Genomic DNA, 23,390 nt, shown 5'->3' on the forward strand with positions numbered 1-23,390 from the left:
ATCTCATGTACAATATAGAGAAACGCACCTCAGTCGCAATTTACGAGAGTGCTTTTTCTTTATTCATCGAATCAATTAGCGGCGCCCGAGTTAGAAAATATTTGTGTATTTGTTCGTATTCATATCTATGACGAATGTGCGCGAATCGTCTCTCTTCGCGTATTCATTTCGAATATGCATTTCGAGTATTGACAATCGCTCGTGTTTCGCAAAGCAAACTATAACATGAATGCGTTTGATAAACGATTCTATTTGATTCGCCTTGCAGGAAAAAATTTGTTGGTATAGTGTCAACATAAAAAAAAAAAAAAAATTTATAGGTAAATATCTCTGCATTTTTGCGCTTCTATGATAACAGTAATATTCGCGAGAAGTTTCTTTTATTCAAATATTCTGCGTTAACCGCTTTTTTTCTTTTTTTGCGAGATAAAAATGGCTCTGCAAACGAAAGTCCATGAAAGACATCGTACAACGCGTTCTCTCCACTTCTTCTCATTAAGAATTTTTTCGAGTCTCTTAATTATGAATCGTAGCCTTTTAATTATCACCGTTAATTGCGATTGCGGTGCGAGCCGTTGCACCTCGCGGTCACGTCGACCGCGTGCGACGAAAAAATGGTATCCGCGGAGGGAGCGCGAGGAAGCTAGTTTCGCGCCATAGACGAGAACGCGGGGGTGCAAAAAAGTCGGACGGGAAGAGAAATTAGTTGTCAGCCGCAGCGCCATAGACAGGGGGGCGAAAGCGACGGTCTGAGGGAGGGAACGGGTGGTCGGTAACGGGAGCGGAAGGTTGAGGGGAAGGGCGAGGAGGAGGGGAAGGTTCGAATCGTGAGAGGGCGAGGTGGTCGAGACGATGAAGGAGAGCGGCTCAAAAGCCCCGGGCTTCTCGCGTGATTTATGCGAGATTCCAGCGATGCTGCGCGTAAAAAAGAAAACAGCCCCTCGCTGTGTGCCAACCCCCGAACCTCGCGATGCCCCCTCGTTCCCTTCCTCCCCCGTCACTCCCTCCCCACGCCGCGAGTCGTCTGGAAATGGAAATGGCCGGGGCGCATCGTTCCGCTGCTGGAAATCTCCCCGCTTTCAGAAGCATTTTCCGAGGGACAGGAAAAAGAACGGCCACGAAGAACTGACCTCGGCCGGGCTCGCGCTTCCCGAAGTGATTTGCCGAGACACGGTAATTAATGCTAATAGAAAAATTGCTGAAACGGTTGAATGTAGATTGGAAAGCGAGGCGGTACTGAAATTTTTTTGCGATATACACGGAGAACACTTTTTTTTTTTTGCCGTGAAAGTATAGGCACTCGGGAATGAGATGAGACAACCGCGCGTAGAATCTTCTCTTTTACTTCTAGTATTTCTCTTTTGAAGATGCACACACACGTCTTTGCTTTTCTCTCATATAAATGTGATTCTTATATATTTAACCTTTTATTTGCTATATCACGAGTACACTTTTTTTATTTTATGGTGTATATATTTTAAAATATTTAAAAATATTTTATTATAATGGAGACGTTACAGTTTCTATTATATTCTCCTATTTGAATCTTAGTATTTTATATCGATTATATACGTATCAATTATGGACCAATTGTATTAGAAATTGATTTAATCAAACCATATGCACGCAATCGAAATTCGATGCAGGTACGACAGCGTCGAATGAAATATCCTATTTGCCGCGTTACATGGCCTTCGACGCGTAAGATTTGCTTATGGAATTCATGACGTTCCATAACGATCGATGGAACGACGATTATTGCTCGCGATTAATTTCTATCATATCGATTCCGCGTGCAAAATACGCTCGCACAGTACCTATTATGAGAAGGCTGCTGATCGTTATAAAATCGTATCTACATTCTTGAGGGCGTGTGTGGTGAAGCATGAACGCGGCTTAAGATTATTAACCAGTCGCGAGCGATTTCCGATCGCGGTGATCATAGTGTTGTCCCGCGCGGCCGATCGATCAATTAATTAATTACGGGACGATGGCAGGTTTGCGTAGTCAATATTGAATTCAACGGTTAATATGCGTTTCCGGGCAACGCGATGCAGGCGCTTTCGAGATCCAGTGTCGTTAGAGCCATCCGGTGCTGGACATCTCGACGCTGGACGTCGATTTTGCCCGCATTTTAATTATATATTTAAAACCATGAGATCGACGTATTTTTTTTCCACGATACGATTTTCATTCGTCGCCCGGTCGTCGATAACGCGAACGCTATAATTCGTTGGATTGCGTCGGCCTCGCGCGCGACCAGCATCCTATCGTGTTTTAATTTTAATCAATTTATCTCTCCCCGGCAATTACCGACCGGCGAGATGATATCTCGCGCCAGTGGGCTCACCAGATTAGCGGGATATTGTATTATATTGATCGCGAGACACGCCGATAAGTGCAATGCGAGGGTATAAATTCGTGGCGACGCGTTAACGTGCATGCAACTAATACGTAATAAGGAATATACGGGAGATAATAACATTACACACTAGCACAACAGGCAAGATTATTTACACACGCGCATTACATATCGTGCGCTCGCAGCGGTAATGTCCGGATCGCAGGAGGGGTGTGTTGCACCATCGGGCGATAACTTTTATACCGTACTTTCGCAACAAGATCGCGTATGAATCGCAGCGTGTCACAGGGCGCGATTTACGGCTAGATTCGACGTTGCGATTCGTACAATTATGCGATTTAATTGCGGCCCCGCATCGGTGAGATATTTTTACGCGACAACCGCACGTGTTTCGAGCCATACGCCACACGTCTCCCTCTCCAATTAAATCCGCCACCATCACCACCACGTGCGCAAGCGACAATACATGCAAGGCACCAGAGGTTAGAGAGACAGAGACATGATTTTTCAATTTTCCGTCCCCGAAATAGAAGTGGGAAAGTGCACTACTCCGCATTGTTTCGTGATGGACGAGCTCGTCGTTCGCGGGAGAGCGTTCCGCGCGAGTAATTCGAAATACTCGTATAGGTATCGAAACATTGAAAGAAACGAAGAGTCAAAGTTTTATGTCAATTCCAATAAGCAGAATGTATTTGTTGACTCTGAGCCAAATATCGTATCGTTTCATCAGTATAAAGAGAAGTAATTAAAATGCTAAATATTCCAACGTAATTAAAAAATAAATATATATATCATTTTCCTTCTTTTTTTTTTTTTTTTTATTGCAAGATATCACGAGATTCGTTGAGTAAACTGTTTTTTAAGAATATCCGTTATATGACAAAGATTCAATGTGAAATATGGTAAATGCATAAGGGAACAGCATGTAAAACTCCGATAGTCAAAGTGGATCTCGGGTTCTTCCGCTTTTTTTATATCGCGGGGATAAAAAAAGATCCGTGAAACGGCGAGCTTGTCGTTCGAAAGAGCCGCGACGAGTCGTGAACGCGCGCAACATAGGATACTTATATTTAATCGGGAAGAAAATCTCTCTCTTACGAGACGATCAACGAGTCGTGGTGCGACTTTACGAGCGTGTAGGCGAATCGGCGTGGGTTTCCCGGATACCGGGTTACACGCGTCACGACCGGACTGGCTCTTCCGCTCTCTCTCTCTCGAAACGGTGCAACGAACTCTCCATGAAGAATCTACCACGAGTATCGTCGTCGAGCTCGTGCGAGCGCACGTGAAAAATTGCGAAATATATCCCGTTGATTCGTAACACGTAGAAAAGAGTTTGTGACTCTACGGTATATAAAACATCGTATTTTGTGTGTAATCGTATTATGAATAAAAATCCGAATATTCGAAATAGATCAATCTCAATTTTGATAGATTATGTGTCACAGATATATTAATAAAACCAGATGTCAATGATCTTTAATTAATAATTTTTATCGCAGGTTTACACTCTAATAAGCTTTTGATGCACTGTCAGAACATTAACATTTTATGACTGAATGTATAATATTTTTTAGCAGCTTTTAATTTTTTTGTTCCTTAATTACGTCTACGAATCAATGTATCGCTCATTTTCATCGCCCATCCGCATTGATGGCTCCATGTACACATGTATATCGCGATGGTATGTGGTTATCACATGAGATGCGTATGAATGAAGAAAGTCTTTTGCATTTGTATGATTCGGAGTTAATTTATAGTTGATATTGATTGAATGATCGGATGATGTCGTTAATTGATCATACATAATGTGCTCTGCCCTCTCCGGTCCGGATGAGATACATTTGTGACAACGTAAGTATGTTACTTTTACTCTACTGGAGCGAGTAACTTGCGGCGGTGCTCGCTCGTTCGCATGAACGAGAAGGCGTGTCCCGTTCGCCATTATCGATCCCACCAATTTAAATCAAACAAGGTACAAAACGATAAACGGAAAAAACGTATAAGCGCGTAAAGCCAACAAATCATTGAAAATATACGGCCAATTTAAAGTCTCTCAACAATAACGTTGCAGTAACATTTCAAAAACGTGTGCCCTCCGTTGCGCTCTGCCTCACTGGTTCAAGTTCTGGTATAAGCTTACTAGCAGAACCATATGTAACATTCATTGTTAAATAACTTTGTGCGAATATTGGAAAAATTCCTGAGGACATTCCAGCGCCATTGATACCACCTAGCTCAGCTCAACGAAAATCTCAATATTTCGTAAATATTTGGTTAATATATAAATGTATTTCTGATTGGATATATTTCGTTAAAACGTTATAAAATCTATATTCATTATTATCACCAAAATAAAAGATAAGCGACGATAGTTCTAGCGCGATTAAACACAATATATAAAATTCCAAAAATATAACTTCACATTTTAATACACAAATCGGTCAAAATTTTTTTATTTCAATCCAAATCGATTCGAGTAATATATTTTGTAATAAAGTTAATTACAGAAAAATTCTTAGGAACTTTATTACAAAATATATTACTCGAAACGTATTAGGAAAACTTTGAAACTTTTTATGAAAAAAAGATAATTGCAATTCTATTATTTATATTTTGAAAATGAGATTTTAATTGATAGAAATCAAAGAGAAAAGTTAGCTCGCAGAATTCATGGAAAATAGCTATTTATTCGAACATACGACAAGCTGAGTCGCGTCCGTGTGCTCTCTCTCTTTTTCCCATATTGCCTCTTCACGCCCCAGTTCACGATTATGCAACGTTAAATCGGGGAATTAAAAAAGAAGTCTCGGAAGTGCAAATTTCTTTCCACGGGAGTGAGCGCGCGCCGAGTGAACTGCGATAATTTCCAGTGCATTTCCATCCGAAGAAATTTAAGATACCTCGGCGGAGTATGTCTCTCGATTAAGCATCGATTGAAACGTCGATTTTTCCATTACTCTTGCCGACGATTATTATATTTATATTCCATTACTCACGCTGTCTTCATTATTTCGTATCTTACCGTATCAGTATTAATCATGCGAAATTATATCGTGTTATTGCAATAATTCTCGACAAGCGTAGAGGGTGTTAATGGCGTTGGAAGGCGTGCTTGCGATTTTATATGCATCAATTGCCCGGAAGAAGCGAAGCGAAAGGAGACTTTTCGCTCGATATAACGTTGAGCGATTCTCTTCGTACATCGCTTAAAATTGTGTCGCGATGGTATACTAGCAGCTTGCTTGATACCAGAAGCGTGGCGCACTCGAGGAGTGCCCCCGTCTTTTTTAACTCACGGATATAGAGAGCAGAGGCGATATCGTCCGATATCGTACCGTGTCGCCTACCTTCTTCTCCCATTGGAGAACGTAGGGCACTGGGTGCTCACCGGGGAACTCTACGTGACAGTTGAAGACAACGCTCTCCCCAAGGATAGCCGTGATGTGCACCGCGTCTTGTTGACAGAGTCCTGGAACAAAGATCGTCATGTCATTAATAATATAATAATGAATATTCCGAAATTAATTATCAGGAATTTTAAAAGAGGAAAAAGAGTTTATTTTCTATTTCTATAGGTTTTTTTCATTATAATATTATTACTAATAATAATGTCAGTGCGATAAGCAAGCAAACATCAGCTGTCAAATCGCGCTATAAAAATGACAGCTGATAAAAACAGGATAAAACACTCGTTTCAAATGGCATTCAAAATTTTCCGCATTTTCACATCTCGCGTCTGCGAAAAAACGAGCGGAAACTCATGATTTTTGCCACAAGAGTTTTGTCGTGGAAAGAAAACTGCAAGAGACCTAATGCCGCTCGTACTTCAACGGGAAGGCATTAAAAGCCATTAAAGGTAAATCAGTGGCAATGGTTGTCGTATGCTCTCTTTTCCGCGAACCTGGGAAATCCGATGCCGCACGCGAGTAACGTCGTCGAGGCCGCGTAAGATTAACTTCGCATTAACCTCTATGCGATGTCGTAAGATCGAGTGCGACCTCGATTTTGTATGCTCGAGATAACGCGCTTGGCCAGAAAAATCCCTTCGCGTGTCGCGCGTGATAACGACGATGTTCCGCTCGCGGAACCCTTTCTAGGACGATATCGACGGATAGTTAGCATACCTCGATACGTTCGTTTTTGCCCGTCTTATACCCTGTTTACGAATGGGGAGATATCGCTATAAATTATATATCGGGGAATGTCGGGACCAATGGGGAAAAAAGTAGCCGGTACACCGTGACGCGGTGAAACGACGATGGTAAACACGTCGGGGAGGATAATGCAGGCGAGCCTGAGGGAAGAAACTCCTTTGGGATAATTAATGTTCTTAGTGCAAACGAGGAACACAATAAATTAAAGGGCATTACTGTCGCAGATAAATTGATACTCGAAATTCAAAGAACTTTTGATTCTTAATCTGAAAATTGTTTATATATCCTATGATTAAACATTCTAATCACAAATGATATTTGGATAAATATCTCAAGACCTTGTTTATTTCGAGAATAAATTTACTTTATGTAATAAATTTTTCAATGATGTATGTTATAAGTTTTTTACACTTTTGCTTAATAGCTTATATTGGCTCTGGCATAATTAGCTTTTAAAAAAAAAAACCAGCACAAGAATTAAAATCTTCATCTTATAAGAGATTTATATTATTTTCAAATAATCGCTCGAGAAAGAAAAATACCGCGGAATAAGAAACGTGGATAGAGTTTGTCAGATGTCTAAAACACACAGAGGGAAGTCTATTGTGGCGAGAACTAAAAAGTCGAAATACTTAAACTAATTCGTAGAAATATATGTGCCAGCGCAGTCTCTGCTATATTCGCGCAAAGTAATCGCAAAGTTCTATGTCGCAAGAAGCTCTATCGGTCGGGGAAACACAAATCGGGAATGACAGCCGATCTACTTTGCGTCCGGAGAAAAGTTCGCGTAGGAAATATCGATTTGACTGCTGACAAGCAAACTTGGGACGAATCTGTCGCGGACCTTCCATTTTCGTTTTATCCTGGCCTTTCGTTGCTGCGTCACGATCGTCGCGATTAACGTTTCACTGCGGTAAACAGCTGCCGCATTTTCATGGACTTTTTACTACTTCGCAAACTACTGTTCTCTTCGAGTTCTTAATGCAGTAGTGCCATTACGATCTAAATTTTGTCACGAAACGCCTGTTACATTTGATTGATGTGTATCCTACAATTATTCAAGATTTAAAATCCAAAATGTTAATAATAGTTATATAATAATGAATTATTATATTAATTAGCATACGCGAGCTTTTTTTCAATTTTTACGAGCACGCAACTAAATGATTCGCTCAAAGTGCAACTTCCTATTGCATACCGTTTTGCAACTGCAACTATGCGTGGGGGTTTCACCTTCGCGTAGATTGTGCATCTATAGAAGCAACGTCGCTTAATGCCCAGCTAACTTTAGCAATAGTCAAGCTTGCGTCAAAGCGGCTCTGCTACAACGTCGGTTGCTCGGAAAAGCTGACGATTGAAACCACAGAAAATCGCTAACATCAAGGGAGAGAGAATCGCGCGAAAGGCGGCAGCGGTCCCGAAGCACAATAGCATCCATTTCAAATAATGGACGCGACTTTGATAGCTGTCCCCTTTGAGATCTCCCCCATGTTGCAAATACGACACATTTTTGGCGCTCGTATGCGCGTACGACAAAGGGGACCGTAATAAATCTCTCCTCGGGCGTACGCAAACCTCCGAAACGCGTTTCACAATGACAAACCTACGGCGCCAGATGAGTTCTAAATCGGAGATATTTTCATCGTTCAGAAAAAGTACGAGGGGATTTCAGGATGAAATTGGGTTACGTTGAATACGCCATTATACCCTGTTTACGAATGGGGAGATATCGCTATAAATTATATATCGGGGAATGTCGGGACCGATGGGGAAAAAAAGTAGCCGGTACACCGTGACGCGGTGAAACGACGATGGTAAACACGTCGGGGAGGATAATGCAGGCGAGCCTGAGGGAAGAAACTCCTTTGGGATAATTAATGTTCTTAGTGCAAACGAGGAACACAATAAATTAAAGGGCATTACTGTCGCAGATAAATTGATACTCGAAATTCAAAGAACTTTTGATTCTTAATCTGAAAATTGTTTATATATCCTATGATTAAACATTCTAATCACAAATGATATTTGGATAAATATCTCAAGACCTTGTTTATTTCGAGAATAAATTTACTTTATGTAATAAATTTTTCAATGATGTATGTTATAAGTTTTTTACACTTTTGCTTAATAGCTTATATTGGCTCTGGCATAATTAGCTTTTAAAAAAAAAACCAGCACAAGAATTAAAATCTTCATCTTATAAGAGATTTATATTATTTTCAAATAATCGCTCGAGAAAGAAAAATACCGCGGAATAAGAAACGTGGATAGAGTTTGTCAGATGTCTAAAACACACAGAGGGAAGTCTATTGTGGCGAGAACTAAAAAGTCGAAATACTTAAACTAATTCGTAGAAATATATGTGCCAGCGCAGTCTCTGCTATATTCGCGCAAAGTAATCGCAAAGTTCTATGTCGCAAGAAGCTCTATCGGTCGGGGAAACACAAATCGGGAATGACAGCCGATCTACTTTGCGTCCGGAGAAAAGTTCGCGTAGGAAATATCGATTTGACTGCTGACAAGCAAACTTGGGACGAATCTGTCGCGGACCTTCCATTTTCGTTTTATCCTGGCCTTTCGTTGCTGCGTCACGATCGTCGCGATTAACGTTTCACTGCGGTAAACAGCTGCCGCATTTTCATGGACTTTTTACTACTTCGCAAACTACTGTTCTCTTCGAGTTCTTAATGCAGTAGTGCCATTACGATCTAAATTTTGTCACGAAACGCCTGTTACATTTGATTGATGTGTATCCTACAATTATTCAAGATTTAAAATCCAAAATGTTAATAATAGTTATATAATAATGAATTATTATATTAATTAGCATACGCGAGCTTTTTTTCAATTTTTACGAGCACGCAACTAAATGATTCGCTCAAAGTGCAACTTCCTATTGCATACCGTTTTGCAACTGCAACTATGCGTGGGGGTTTCACCTTCGCGTAGATTGTGCATCTATAGAAGCAACGTCGCTTAATGCCCAGCTAACTTTAGCAATAGTCAAGCTTGCGTCAAAGCGGCTCTGCTACAACGTCGGTTGCTCGGAAAAGCTGACGATTGAAACCACAGAAAATCGCTAACATCAAGGGAGAGAGAATCGCGCGAAAGGCGGCAGCGGTCCCGAAGCACAATAGCATCCATTTCAAATAATGGACGCGACTTTGATAGCTGTCCCCTTTGAGATCTCCCCCATGTTGCAAATACGACACATTTTTGGCGCTCGTATGCGCGTACGACAAAGGGGACCGTAATAAATCTCTCCTCGGGCGTACGCAAACCTCCGAAACGCGTTTCACAATGACAAACCTACGGCGCCAGATGAGTTCTAAATCGGAGATATTTTCATCGTTCAGAAAAAGTACGAGGGGATTTCAGGATGAAATTGGGTTACGTTGAATACGCCATCTCGGTTATGACATGTGTCGATATTTATCGCGGTATGTTTATTATATATTAAAACCGTTATACTGTAATAATATATGTCATGCATTTTATATAGTTACATATAATAATAAAAATCTAGGATGCGACATAATATTTAATGAAAAATTTTAATAAATTTTTTAAATAAACTTAGCAAATCAATGAAAATTTTAATTTAATTTAATCATATTTAACATGAAATACACGATTTTCTAATTTTCTTATTTTCAAATATAAATCAGAATTGGAACATTTATATTCCTGAATAATTCTGCCGCGTTGTCACATTAATATTCTTAAATTAACAAGTATATCTCTGTCGTGAGCGATATGTCTCGCGATGCACATCCATATTTATATAGACAGATATGGACATGATACTTCGAAGCCATATCCATTGTGTAATATCATGGATGCTGGCTTCTTCCGGTGAACCATTGAAAGTTCGACACTTTGCCACAGGCATTTTTCTCGATAAAAAATGTGCGCCTCGCGACCTGGGAACATTCGACGCTATGAAAGAGAAAAGTCGCACTAACTCCTACATCATGCTCGACGTTTCCGATCGTTTAAATGTAATAAATCGAAATAACGAGGCCGATACTCTGAGAACTTTTGGAGGATCGAAAATTGCTTCGGAACGTTCAAGTGTCGCGATACATAATATCTCGAGATTTTTTTCAACTAATATTTTGATTCGAGATTCTCTCTGATTCCGTAATCTTCTTGCAATTATTAAAAGTTCTTTTCGCGTTTCTAATTTAATCTGCAATTAAATTTTTATCTCGCGTTGCGCTCTCGTCGCAATATCCGAATATGATCGACGTTTGCATCGCGCATCGGGCGATGTATTATTAACGTAACGGGGAGAGAACCGTGACGATATTATTGATATTGTACGACGAAACCGGCCTAAAGCCCTCCGATCGTGCAACAACCCGTTTTAGTCCGCCCTCCTGGTGTATGCGATGCGAATAATAATTTCAACTTGGACGCGCAACTGACGCAGCATTTGTGCGGCCATTATCGCCATTGCCGGGATTCTCTTGGGATAACGCCGCATCCAAATAACCGTTTTTATTGTTACTTGTTATTAAATTTTCAACGGTCTGTCTGCAGCGTGTGCGGGCGCGTGTACGCGACGGGAACACCTCGTTATCTCCGGCAAGCGAGCTCGTAAAATAAAGCCTCCCCGCGTTTTGTCTGTATATAGTACCGCGGTAATTATAATCATCATTATATGCGCTAATTTGTCCGTTGAATGAACCAACTGCCTGGAAAGAGACTTATGTACCGTGAAATCCAACATTTAACATAATCTTCATCTATAAATACGGATATTAAATATTAGAATATATTAAAACGTAGCAGAGAAATGCAGTTATTTGTTCAATATTTATACAACATGTTGCCGTGCGAGATCAGCGAAATGACACACGCGAATGTCTGTGGTCGTGTTTCGTGATGATGTAAAATTGTCAGTCTCATCTAATTGCGATGATCGAGCTTTCTTACGTTTCTCGTGGCAGCATTGGTATATATCGCATACGATTTACAGGATCCATCGATCTGATGCGCGTGATAAATCTTGCTGCGCCCTAATAATAATTGATACGTGACGAACGCGCTACGAATTATTTGTTTTTCAGCTTTATAGTCGAATGAAACCCGGTTGAGTCGTATTACCCGATCATCGAAAATCTGAAGGAGGTGCGAGCAACCGGCGCGGAAATTCTCTTTATGCGTGGAAAAGACTTTTCCGTTTCACAGCCCGTTAACTCGGCAGGAGAGGAGGAAGGATAGAGGATGAGAGAGTTAGACAGACAGAATCACTTCCACGTCGTTTTGGCAAAACGCCTTTTACTTCGCGGTTGTTTTTCCGGCGAGATAAACAGATTGAGCAATTCATTTGAATGTTTCGTGGGGAATATATGCAGCTGGATGTATGGATGAAACACGAAAAATTTTGCTTATCTCCATTCGTTACAAAAACGAAATATTTTACTTTTGTTATTTTCTTATTGTGTTTTGGAATAAAATATTTGATTCCTGTTTTTGCAAACTGAAAAAAGATATTGAATTAAAAACGTTTTTCAATTTGTTCTTCCTCGGTGGAAAATGACCCAAATTTTATACGTATAAAAAATTTCTAATAATTTATTATATATGCTTTATTTCTCTTTAATTTAATTTATAGTATTTTGAAGTACATTGTAACAATTCGCGTTTATTCGTATACATGAGAATATTAAAACAAGCTCGCGAAATAGCTTCTCATCTTTGCCAACGAATTTTCAAATACTACCGAAGCGTGAAATTAGCGAGCCGTTCCATCAGCTCGCCATGCTTCGTGTAAGCTAAATAGCCAGGTATGTGTTGAGACGGCATCGCACGCGAGGCACCCAACTGGATGAAGCGAAAGGTAGAGCAATTAAGCGGGGCTAACGAGTATACTATTATCTTAATGAGTTCAGGATTCAAAGATAGGTTTTAATTATTTCGAATAAACGAAACCGGTAAATGTAGTTTGGGCCCGACGTGAAACACGAAAATCCTTTTTCGTGAAACCAACCGTCGCCTCGAGAGCTTCGCCCCATCAATATCGACTTTACCCGCACTATTACGAGGTTTGTACGTGCGTTTGCCACGAGATCCCTATTTGTTGGAAATATATATAGGCGGAGAAAAAAAAAAACCGTATTTATCTTTCCTTAAGTCTTAACGACTGCGCTATAACTTGCTGATTTAAAGATGAAACTTGGTCGCGATCGGCGAAGAAAACGTAATTTCTGATGACGATGCAACTCTCCGTGTAACGCCATATGCTTCGCTCGCGTAAAAACACGCGTGTAAATGCAATCAGGGATCTTGAACTTTCCCGACAACAACATCGCGAAATGTCGGCTATCGCGGATCAGATAGTCGTCGCGTGTTATCTTGAGATTCGTCAGCGGTGTGCAATCGTATTTATCAAGGACAACGTACCCTAGAGGTCGGCGCATCACGTCATTTGCAACTTGTCCGCCATCTGCGACGCTTTGATAGCCGCTATGAGGAAGAAACCCATAATCATCCGTCACGTACAGTCGCAAAGCATGTGAAATTTATGGAGCTATGCATGACTCTTGAGCATTGAATTTATTGCGATTGGCAAAGCTCTTGAAAAAAAGCAGTTCTTCCCGTGTTCGCGTTTCCTGTTTCTTCCGGCAATGTTTCTTGCAAGCTCTTTGTAACGTGTTATTTTTAAATAATGAAATATATACATGTACATCTCTTCGTGTATGCCGAAGATTATATAACGTTGGAACTCAATTAAACATCGAAACGTTAACGCGATATACATGAGCGCGAAAGTGGAGTAGAATTTAATTAAGAGAATCCATATATATACGAAAATACGTATTCTATTTCCTCCCCAGAGGCTATGTGTATTTTTTTCGTTTCACATATTTTAAATTATTTACTACAGTATTATGTACTCCTCTCTTTTGCGTGTATTTTATTTTACCTACGTAAATATATTATACCACGATTGCGAAAATTAATGAAGCCCACTGTGGAATAACCGCAGCAACATTATTAATTGCAGCGTTTGATCGTTATGATTTTGATTAAGAACAGCACTTTGCAGGTACAACAGTCCCAATATTTACTTCATTTGTGATAAGCATTTCCAACTACGTCCAATATTTTGGCATGTATTTATATGGAATGTATCTTTTGTCGTCTCCCGTGTGTGTAATGTTTCATTCAAAATAAACCGCCACAAAGTTACACAATGACAAATATTCGATATCGCAAAAACGAAAGGGATATTATACTTAGAGTATACAATCATATATATATATATTACAAAGTTGCTGCGATTAATTATATTTTCTATCTCTGCGGAAGAGAGAAAGAGAGAAGCGAGGCAATGCGTATTTTAATTGCAGGATAATGCGAGTTTTCGTATTTATTATCAACGCATGCGCGTGCCGTTAACGCAGTTGTGCATATATTTTGAATGAGACTTCGCGAGAGAGACCGGAGTTTTAATGAAATTGTTTGCGCTGAGTAACGAGCATCATAAGGATCCTCGTATAACGTCCATGTAAAAAAAAAGGAACTCTTAAAACACGAGCATGTCATGCGCGTTTTTATTTTTTCTTTCTTTTTTTTTTTTTTATTCTTTGTCAGTAATCTCGTTGCGACGGCGTGATTAAGGTTCTCGTGGTTTAGAGTGTCACTTCACCCGGAATAATTGTAAAAACAGAACGTGATACGAAGTGTAAAACTGCCTGTCCTACGTTGCAATTGAGAAACCCTACTCCTTTTATTTAAATCAATTATAACTTTTGTATGAAACCGTCGCACAAAATTATATTTACAGCTCTTCAATTTGCAATGTTCTAATTCTTTTCGAAATTCGAATTCAATCAATGAATCACAAATGTTGCATATCTCATGTAATAATATAAAATACTGCGGACATTGCAAAAAAGTATATAAATATTATTATTTCGTATATAACGTTGGTAGAAAAATTGATATCGCGTTTATCCGTACGTTTCTCGCATTGCGGATATGACAATGTCCCGCATTTGACAGAAGACCATTTTTCGAATTGTCAAACAGCCGAGCTGTCGCATATCGAAACGAATTCAAAGCATTGATAAAAGGCTCAGTCTCTTTTCACGGTGCGGCCATTCACGCCGCTTCGGTTCGTGACGGAAAATTCTTTCAGATTGAAACTCGCGCACGGTACCAAAAGAGAATATTTTGCGATCGCGAAGTTTGAATGAGGCTCATACAATCCAGCCTGTCGTAGATAAAAATTATGACAAATTCGACCGCGTAATTATGCATTTGCACAAACGCACGATAAAAGCGGCGTTATGTCAGTCGTTAATAAAGGGACAAAGCATATATTAACTTTACATTTTGAACAGATAAACGCTTTTATAATGAATGTTTATGCAAAGTATAAATTCTTTCCGTGGTGAAAATACGACTGTGATTAAGATATACGAGCTTCTTTTGCAATTGTATCTTTCAAAGTTTTACAAGTTGCGACAATCGCGAAAATCAAGCTTATCTCATCGCCGTCCGTTTCATCTTCCCTTACTTAAGCACACTTGGCATTCTCGCCCGATACTCCATTATCTGATCGCGCCGGACCAGCTTATTTCGCTTCATTTGTCGATCTCAGTCGACGTCCCATTACACGCCACAAGCTCTCTATCCCGGTGTCCGCCCATGGTACGTCGGATTTGAGAAGCAACGACCCGTTTCGTGAGATACGATGCCATGGCATTAGCGATCATTCGGATGTCCCGCCAACTAGTGAACTCTAATTTGCGGTTCCCGCTAATTGAGGAACGAATACGAGATTGCACCGGCGGACAAATGAAGAGATTCTCGGATGCGACAGGATGCCGCGTTATCATAGTTTCGAGAATGTAACAAGATAATAGTTCACAACAACATATTGGCGCAAACTAAATTATTAAATAAAACAGACTGGACTCTAAACTCCGATTATATATATATATATCATATACACGGGCTTTATAAAATACCTGAATTTTCCGAAGTGAGTTTCTCGCATTAAAAGTAAAGTTTATTTCAAAATATTTTCTAGCGCTTTTGAAATAAAGATGTCTTGTCTACGATATAGCAATATTCTATAGCAAAATAATAATAATAATACCTGGTGTGACGAGGAGCGCGATACCAAGGAGTAGAGCTCTCGTCGTCACTTCCACGATTCGTCGAAAGTCCCTGCGACACCACCGTAATCGATGCGTCTTTTCTTCGTCGTCCTCTTCCACTTCATCGTTTCTACTCGCATGCTCGAAAAGGCCCAGACAAAGCCGCAGCTTCCGGTAACCGAAAACCGAACCGATCCCATTCGACTCGGGCATGCGTCGCTTCAGAGTTTCCTTTTTTTCAACCGCTTCGTTCTCCTGACGCCTATACGGTCGACAGCCTGTGCAGGTGGGCTGACCGGAAGCGAGGATCGCCTCGTGGTCAGTCCTCCTAAGAAAAGATCTTCTTTTACTGTAAGCGATTTTACCTCATCCACTTATGTAATCTTGTTGATTAGCGAAACAATTCAAATTATTTTTACGAAGATCTGTATCAGCGATTTATTTTTAAAACAGTTTTTTTAATGTCTTTTATTATTTTTTCTATATATGTAATTTATACACAGAATGTCATATTAATGCTATTAAAGGGATAGATTATTTGAGTCTTAAAATTTAGAATTTTTTCTTTTTATTTCGCGCAGATTTCATGTTGTACTAAGATAACTGTGCAGAAAATATATGCAAAGCTGACTCGATGCAAAGCTATATGTAAAGCTATACAAATAAATTGCATCTTCTAGACGTGACATCTACGATCGCTTACCTGTCCTCGTGGTCGTCACACGCGGCCTTCTCCTCGGTGGCATGGTAGCTGTCGTGCCTTAGGGACCGAAGACCCTGCGAACAAGTTCCTCCGGTACACTGGAACTCGAGCCGTCGCCGGAGGTCCGTGGCTTGTAGCCCTCCTCCGCCCCCCATACCCCCGCTCCCATAGTACCTGCGGACATAAAGCGGTCGAGGCCTGTTACAACTATAGCACGCGCAGTAACAATCGTTGGTCGAGGTGAGCTACGACCGGTAAATGACATGGCGCTCAATATGTCACATAAACCAGAAGTACTGACGGTGAATAAGGAGTCATAAAGAACATAGTACACATACCGCGGATCTTAGGATATGACACGAAGTGACAATAAGTAAGAGTTGCGAATTTATTCAATGCATACTAAATATCTTATTACGTGTCATGACTGATAATTTTTGAAAAATTTGCGTATATTTTTGTATGAAAAAAGGAGATAATCGTAAACATTTTCTTTTCTACATAAAATTTGACTTGCATACATTGATTCATCTGCGTAATGCGATTATTAAATATGATTCTCGTGCAGATTTAATGTTATCAAATCTATGTAAAAATTTTCAGCATCCAAGCATTATATTTAAATTAATAGAGAAAAAGGTCGAGTATATGTATGAAAACAAGAAATTAGATCAACGCATCATTTTACGAAAACGGGGACAAAACTGGATAATTAATGTTTTAAGCAAACTTTAAACGAGATTTACTTATTCATGTTTATCTCCTACTTTGTTTTTATTAAATATAAATTGAGATTCTCTCGCTCACCCCTTCCGCTTCGCCACTACTACCGCTGCCCGGATCGTACGTCCCCGGTGCTGATTTTCACGAACCTCGCCACTTCCTCGCCCTTCTCGCCAGCCGCTTCAACCCCCGCAACGTGTCGCTCTCATCACCTGTAACACAAAGGAACAATATTCATCAGCAGCGTACTATTTTGAGAACAAAGTAAAAAATCTTTACTCGCTTCCTTCGATAGTAAAAATACTATCGCAGCAAAAAATGTATTGCGTAATATCAATTGTGCACTAATAACTTATTATTATCTCTCGCGAGATATGCCTGCGTAATCGCTTTTCATTCGAGATATAACTTTGTACAACAAACATATACATCCATATCCGTATATGTGGATGTATGTATAGAACGAATCCTTTGGTAGATAGTTGAAATTCCATATAGGTGAAACATGAATCGATTCGATTAGCAACATACGTGCTCAGATACAAGCTTGATTGATTCAATTTGGGTTCCAGCCCCTACGAGCGATGCTTAGATGGAGGTAGACGCTCCGACGATGAACTAGTAATTATATCACGTTCGGAAACTGCCACGTTATCTGGCAGGAACTAAGGTAGAATAATATTAAATGATCTCGAAAGGAAGAAATTAAATATTTCTAATCCTTGAAGCGCATGTGACATGAATTCTATAACATCGATCAGATTCAATTTAAAATCTTTAATATTTCAGTTTTACGGACGATTGTAAATGCTTATTTTATCCAATATGCTGAATTAACATTTATTTTTATACAATATTTATTTAATATCAATTTTTCTTCGAAATTATTCAATAAAATCGCGCTTTTCATGTATTTAAATTTTTAATACTGTTTCAACAATTGAAAAAAGTCTCTCGATGTAATAATTCCATATAAATACATATCTTATATCACTGATTATGAGAGTAACGTAATGGAATTGTAAATACGCAGCAATTGCATTTAATATTGCAGTGCTTAACTTCTACATAAAAAAACGATCATGATTATTCAAATTATATTACGATGTGTGCATATACAATATATGTATTACGATCACGGAATAACGCGCGTGCGGGGGGAAAAGGAAGAGTCCGCGGCTTATTTATCGTATGTCAATACGCATGAAGATTTCATCTCATTCGTAGCACGTTCGTGTAATACTAACCCTGACGGGAATTACGACTATTCTGCGTTAGTAATGACCGTTCTCTCTGCCGAGATGTAGAGAGCAGGTGCGTATTAGATCCAAGTATTGTACTTTCACGCTCGCTGATCGCGACGAGTCTGTGTGAAATGAATGGGAAACGTGTTCGATGAAACGAATTAATGGAATCTTAAAATATCAAACTCACAAAATATTGTAGAGATTAAATTACTTTGCCTCGAGCTGTTATAATAATTAATTAATTAATGAAATGAAGCGCCTGCATATCACATACTCTTGATTTAATAAATAGCGCACTCTCCACTGCAGAAAAAGCTGTAAAATTAACTCTTGTGCATTAAATGGATAAATAATGTAGTAGTATTCTACAGTAATCTGTGAGCGAATGCCGCGGTAAAGTTACACGATACCGTAAGCTTACAGCGTTCTTATTTATGATCACCGTCGGCTACTAATGCTGTAGCATCAATCAAGTGTTGTTACTCATTCTGGTGCTAAGCCAGATGGCAGATTAGACGCTTGCACTTCCCTCAAGAATTTACGTACGAGCGAGTGGAATTTAAATTCTTGCACGTGCGTCATCGCAACTGTCGACTGCAAATAACGTTCTTTTCATGTATTGTGTTCTACATCTTACACATACGAGTATATTATATCTTAAAGTCTGAAAAAGTCATCGTATATTATTATTTATGATCGATAATATGTAAGAGTTATGGTGTTTTCTTGGATTTAAACAATGTTGCTTTATAAAAATAAATAGTTAATTATATTTTATACAAGGGCAGGGAATGTTGTGTAACTTTATAGTTTAAGCATTGCAGAAATATTGTAACGATTTATTTGTTTCACACAAATGTCGCAAGTATTTTCTGTCAAATAAACGTATAAAATTGACTTTTCGAATATACCATTGGTGTTACTATCCCTTACTATCCCTGTCTTTATAGCCGATATTATTCTCAGAGTAAAGTCACGTTTTATTACCTAGCGTCAAACTACCTTAACTCTCGGATAACAGTGGATTCTTCTTTCATGAGTGAGGTTGGAGTAACTGTGAAAACTGTAATTCTCCGAGTCAGTTTGCAAATTTAATTGTCGGTAGTTCGATGAAGAATATAATTACGAAGAAATTCTGTTTCTTTCGTTATCATCTTGTAATTAAGGCTGAATTCTTCTTTTTTTTTCATTTTTCTCCAACATGTTACACATGTGAATGTTGGTTTTCCTATATGTTATATATTTTATCGATTGGACGATAGTATAAAATAGAGCAGCTTGCTTGCGAGGGAATATTTATCGCCTTTCTTATAAATATGGATTTAAATAGCTCAGAACGCGACTGCAAAATCGATTTAATAATGTGGAGCAGCGAGTGACCTTTTGACCAGAATCCGCATTATATCGGCAAGTTGTTCGCACAATGGTCATCTCGCAATTGAAACTATTTCCAAAATCGAGAGTGTGCGAGCGATGTACAAACGAGAGTACATCTAACGCGGTTGTTACCTTGGCTGAAGAGGGGAACGCCGGTGGATCGCGTACGACTAGTACTAATAAAAGGCGCAGGGCTGTACTGTTTGAACAATGGTACGTGTCATCCACGCAATTGCGTCCCACCAAAGGGCTGCGACACCGGCTGTCATAACTCGTCTTCGTGTTTCCCGATTATTAGCACCGAGCCGATGGGACTGGCTAGTTTCTCTCTCTCCTTCCTTGCTTTCTCTCTCATCGGTTCCATCATGTTATCCCTTTCCCACCCATACAGTCTAACTATTCCACGACTCCCGTATATAATATCTACCAGACTCAGTTGGGCTATAAATCGAATCGACCGTGAGAAGTTTAGCACTGGACGTGTCGACAGTTGAAATTCCAGCGGGTAAACATAAGAAATCAGCTCGATAAAATCGCATCCGTTTCATTTCTAGAACAAATATTTTTTACATCAAGTTTTTTCGAGACGGATTATTTGTGTTTTTGAACATAAAATTGACGGCATTCTTATTTTTATAAATTGCAAACATTTTATAATATCATATTTACGATGAATGATAAGCGACACGAAGTCCATCAAATCGTTCGGTGAACGAGTTTTTTCATAATTCTACTTTTATATAACGCAATTTGCCTATTCTATCCGCTGTGCTGTCATTTCGGGATAAAACGAAACAGCCGGCTAATTGGCTCGTGTCAGGACTACATGTCCCATGTGACTTCATTCATTATCGGTGTCGGTCGACGTAACCGGAAGCGGGGAGAAAGTATTGGTCCGTATCGCGCACCGATGTATCGGCGGCGATTTTTCGGCCTTGTTTTGTACGCCCGTTGGGCGATGCGTTTCAACGTCGACATCGTTGCATTTTGCGACGTACGCGATACTGGACATACGTTTCCCGAAGTCGATACAGACCGGACGCGAGTGAATTACTCGTACGCGTACGCTAAATTGCCGAAAGTTTTCGCCCAATTTCACTGACGACGCGCGCGAACTTCCGTTGTGCAGCCGGAACAACTATGCATGCGCTCGGAAGTTCGACTATAGATCTTCGTTTGCTTTGCGCATACGTGTGTATGTACCATCTATGTATCCATGATATATATATATATATATATATGTAGATCTGTGACTTACATTTAACATATTCCGGGTGCAAAGTTCCGAGCAATCGTATTCGCGCCAAGCTTTGTTGAAATTGTAAATGCCACAGAAATTATATTGATGCGAGATAAAATGATATGAAAAGATGCGAAGAATTTAATTAAATCACCGCTTGTACGTGCGCATGTTCATTCGTAACAAAATGCTAATGCATAAAACGTTCTTCCCTCTCTCTCTCTCTTTTTTGTGCATTTAAAATGACGCAAATATTCTCGACCGTGTGAATCGCGTTTGAAAAATTGTTACGTCGAATATTCACGGCCAATTTCGCTGTGCGGTCGTCGGGTTGAACAATTCGATTTCAACGACAATTCAAATGGACTCGGTCAATTGCAAAGTTCCTACGTTAATGCTCTCTTTTTTCCTTTCTAAAGCATTTCGACAAGCATTTAAATTAAAATTCGTGAAATAAAAACATATCAACTTTACATCGCGCGGATATCTCTGATTCGTATAACAATTACATTGATTATTATCAACGTTAACTTTCCAAAAGAGTTTGTCATGTACCATGACAAACGACCAAACTCTTTAAAAAGTTCCTTTACACGGTTGTCCAACTTCTGCGGATTGTCGTCTCTTTTGACGGGAAACATAACTTTCTAAATTGGTTTGGGACAGAGGGGGCCAACTTTGTCATTAACCGTTTTTGCGAGCTTTCTCGCCATCGGCCATTCGCTATTTTCGCCTTGCATTACGAAATCGCGACTTTTCTTTTTCTTTTTAGCTCTATTAACTTGAACAACTTCGATAGCAATCGCAGACGTAATTCTTTCGAACGATCAATGTGACTGATGATTCCGCACGCGAATCTGAAGACGCGATTATCGAATACCGCATCGAGTAATTAACGACGCAAAGATGTGCATATTCTAACATGACTAATTTCGCAGATGCTTGATAAATCTATATTGCTCAATATATAGCAACAGCATATTCCACAAACTTCTCCAGGATCCCTATGAATTCAGCGTGCATATCCGCCGCAAGGCATTTACGAATGATCTTGTATACGCATGTGTATATCTGACACGGCCTCGAGGCTTTTCAGGGTATATCAGCTACGGTATATCTATCTGTCGCGGAATCTATTTGAACGTCCTCCTGCACCAATGATGAGGATGTTAATTATTACCGCCAAGGTTCGCCCGAGACTAAGAAGATCCCCGTCGGCGCTAGAATTTCGGGATGAAAGCGAGGAACCCGAGGTCACTCGCTGGCAATAAACCATCGTGTCTTCGCTATTATAAGCGAATAATATAGTTTATCTGGCAAGGCCAAAGTTTTGGCGAAACTATTCCCGGTTTTGCGGAAATTGCGCAATTGTCAACGCTTGTCAGCGGTTAAGAGGAAAATGTATCGTGAAGACAATGTATTTATAGCCTCTAGCGCAGCATTTATAATTACATATCTACATATAAACCACGTTGTAAATCGATATTTCAGTTGCGGCCAAGCTTTATCAGCAGAAACAACAGATGCAATGCGAGCGATTTAATGTGCGTCGATCAACATTGCAAATCGGTGTAGCGGAAATTTTTACGCTTGCGCTTGACCATATCTCTCGGAAGAGATCCTCGATGAAAAAGTAATCGATCCCCGAGAAAACTTTGTTAGGAGAAGGTGCTTAATCTCGTGAACCGTGTAATCCAGGCTTGCGCAATACGCTACCCGAGCATAGTGCAATGTAAATCGTTCACCTCAATCGGGAATCGATGGCACGTTTTCGGAAATTCTGTTACAAGAGTTTGCGGTTTCGAATTAGAGTCCAAGGTTAAACAACAAGGCTGATAAAATATTGCAATAGTTATAAGATGCAGCGCGATATATGTATATAATTTTTCTGAAATTCATAGAGTTTGAAAAAAGCCTGATTTATACGTCTTTCAATATAAACGATTATTTATGATTATTGTGTGATCTTGTCTTTTCCTTCTCTCTGATATTCTGGAACATTATTTCATCTCGCTTTTTATTTATCGTTCATCGAAGCTGCCAGTAAAATTTACCAAACTCACATGCGTCAGCAGTGAAATATACCCGTTATTTCCACTGTCCCACGCTTTCGACTAGACTTTTGTATCATCTTTTAGAAACCTTCGGGGAATCATTGACCGTACTATTCGCGCGGTTAAGAATTGCAGAAATTTTCGGGCGCAAAACTTTGAGAGTCTCTTATGGTGCGTAGGAATGCGAAATGTACGTATTTGGGGAATAAGGATCATAAGGGGAATAGAGTTAGCAACAGTGGTACGTTCTGGAACGGGGACTCGTTGGTGATAATATCAAGAATAAGAAAGGAAAATATACACATAACGTTTGAAGCGAGTTGACGAATAAAACCAGATAAATAAAGGAAAAGTCATATAGTGAGAAAAAATAAATGGATGAGAAGGCAATAAAAATGTTGCTGATAT

General features: G+C 39.6%; 1 protein-coding gene across 4 annotated transcripts in view; it reads right to left on the bottom strand.

Moving 5' to 3' along the window:
* The window catches only part of LOC115238270 (protein turtle), a 212,694-nt gene that overhangs the window by 40,672 nt on the left and 148,632 nt on the right, over nt 1-23,390 (bottom strand). For 2 of the 4 annotated variants that reach the window (XM_029811939.1, XM_029811938.1), the window contains exons 5-8: nt 17,149-17,276; nt 16,342-16,515; nt 15,638-15,966; nt 5,713-5,834 (exon numbers count right to left, since the gene is read on the bottom strand). In XM_029811939.1, coding sequence (XP_029667799.1) covers nt 5,713-5,834; nt 15,638-15,966; nt 16,342-16,496 — 606 coding nt within the window. In that variant the 5' untranslated portion in view covers nt 16,497-16,515; nt 17,149-17,276. Of the gene's footprint in view, nt 1-5,700; nt 5,835-15,637; nt 15,967-16,341; nt 16,516-17,148; nt 17,277-23,390 lie in introns of all 4 variants that reach the window. The other 2 variants (XM_029811937.1, XM_029811936.1) reach the window with 1 other exon arrangement.

The sequence above is a fragment of the Formica exsecta genome, unplaced genomic scaffold (assembly GCF_003651465.1).
Source record: "Formica exsecta isolate Colony F162 unplaced genomic scaffold, ASM365146v1 scaffold33, whole genome shotgun sequence".
In the NCBI taxonomy this organism is placed as follows: Eukaryota; Metazoa; Arthropoda; class Insecta; order Hymenoptera; family Formicidae; genus Formica; species Formica exsecta.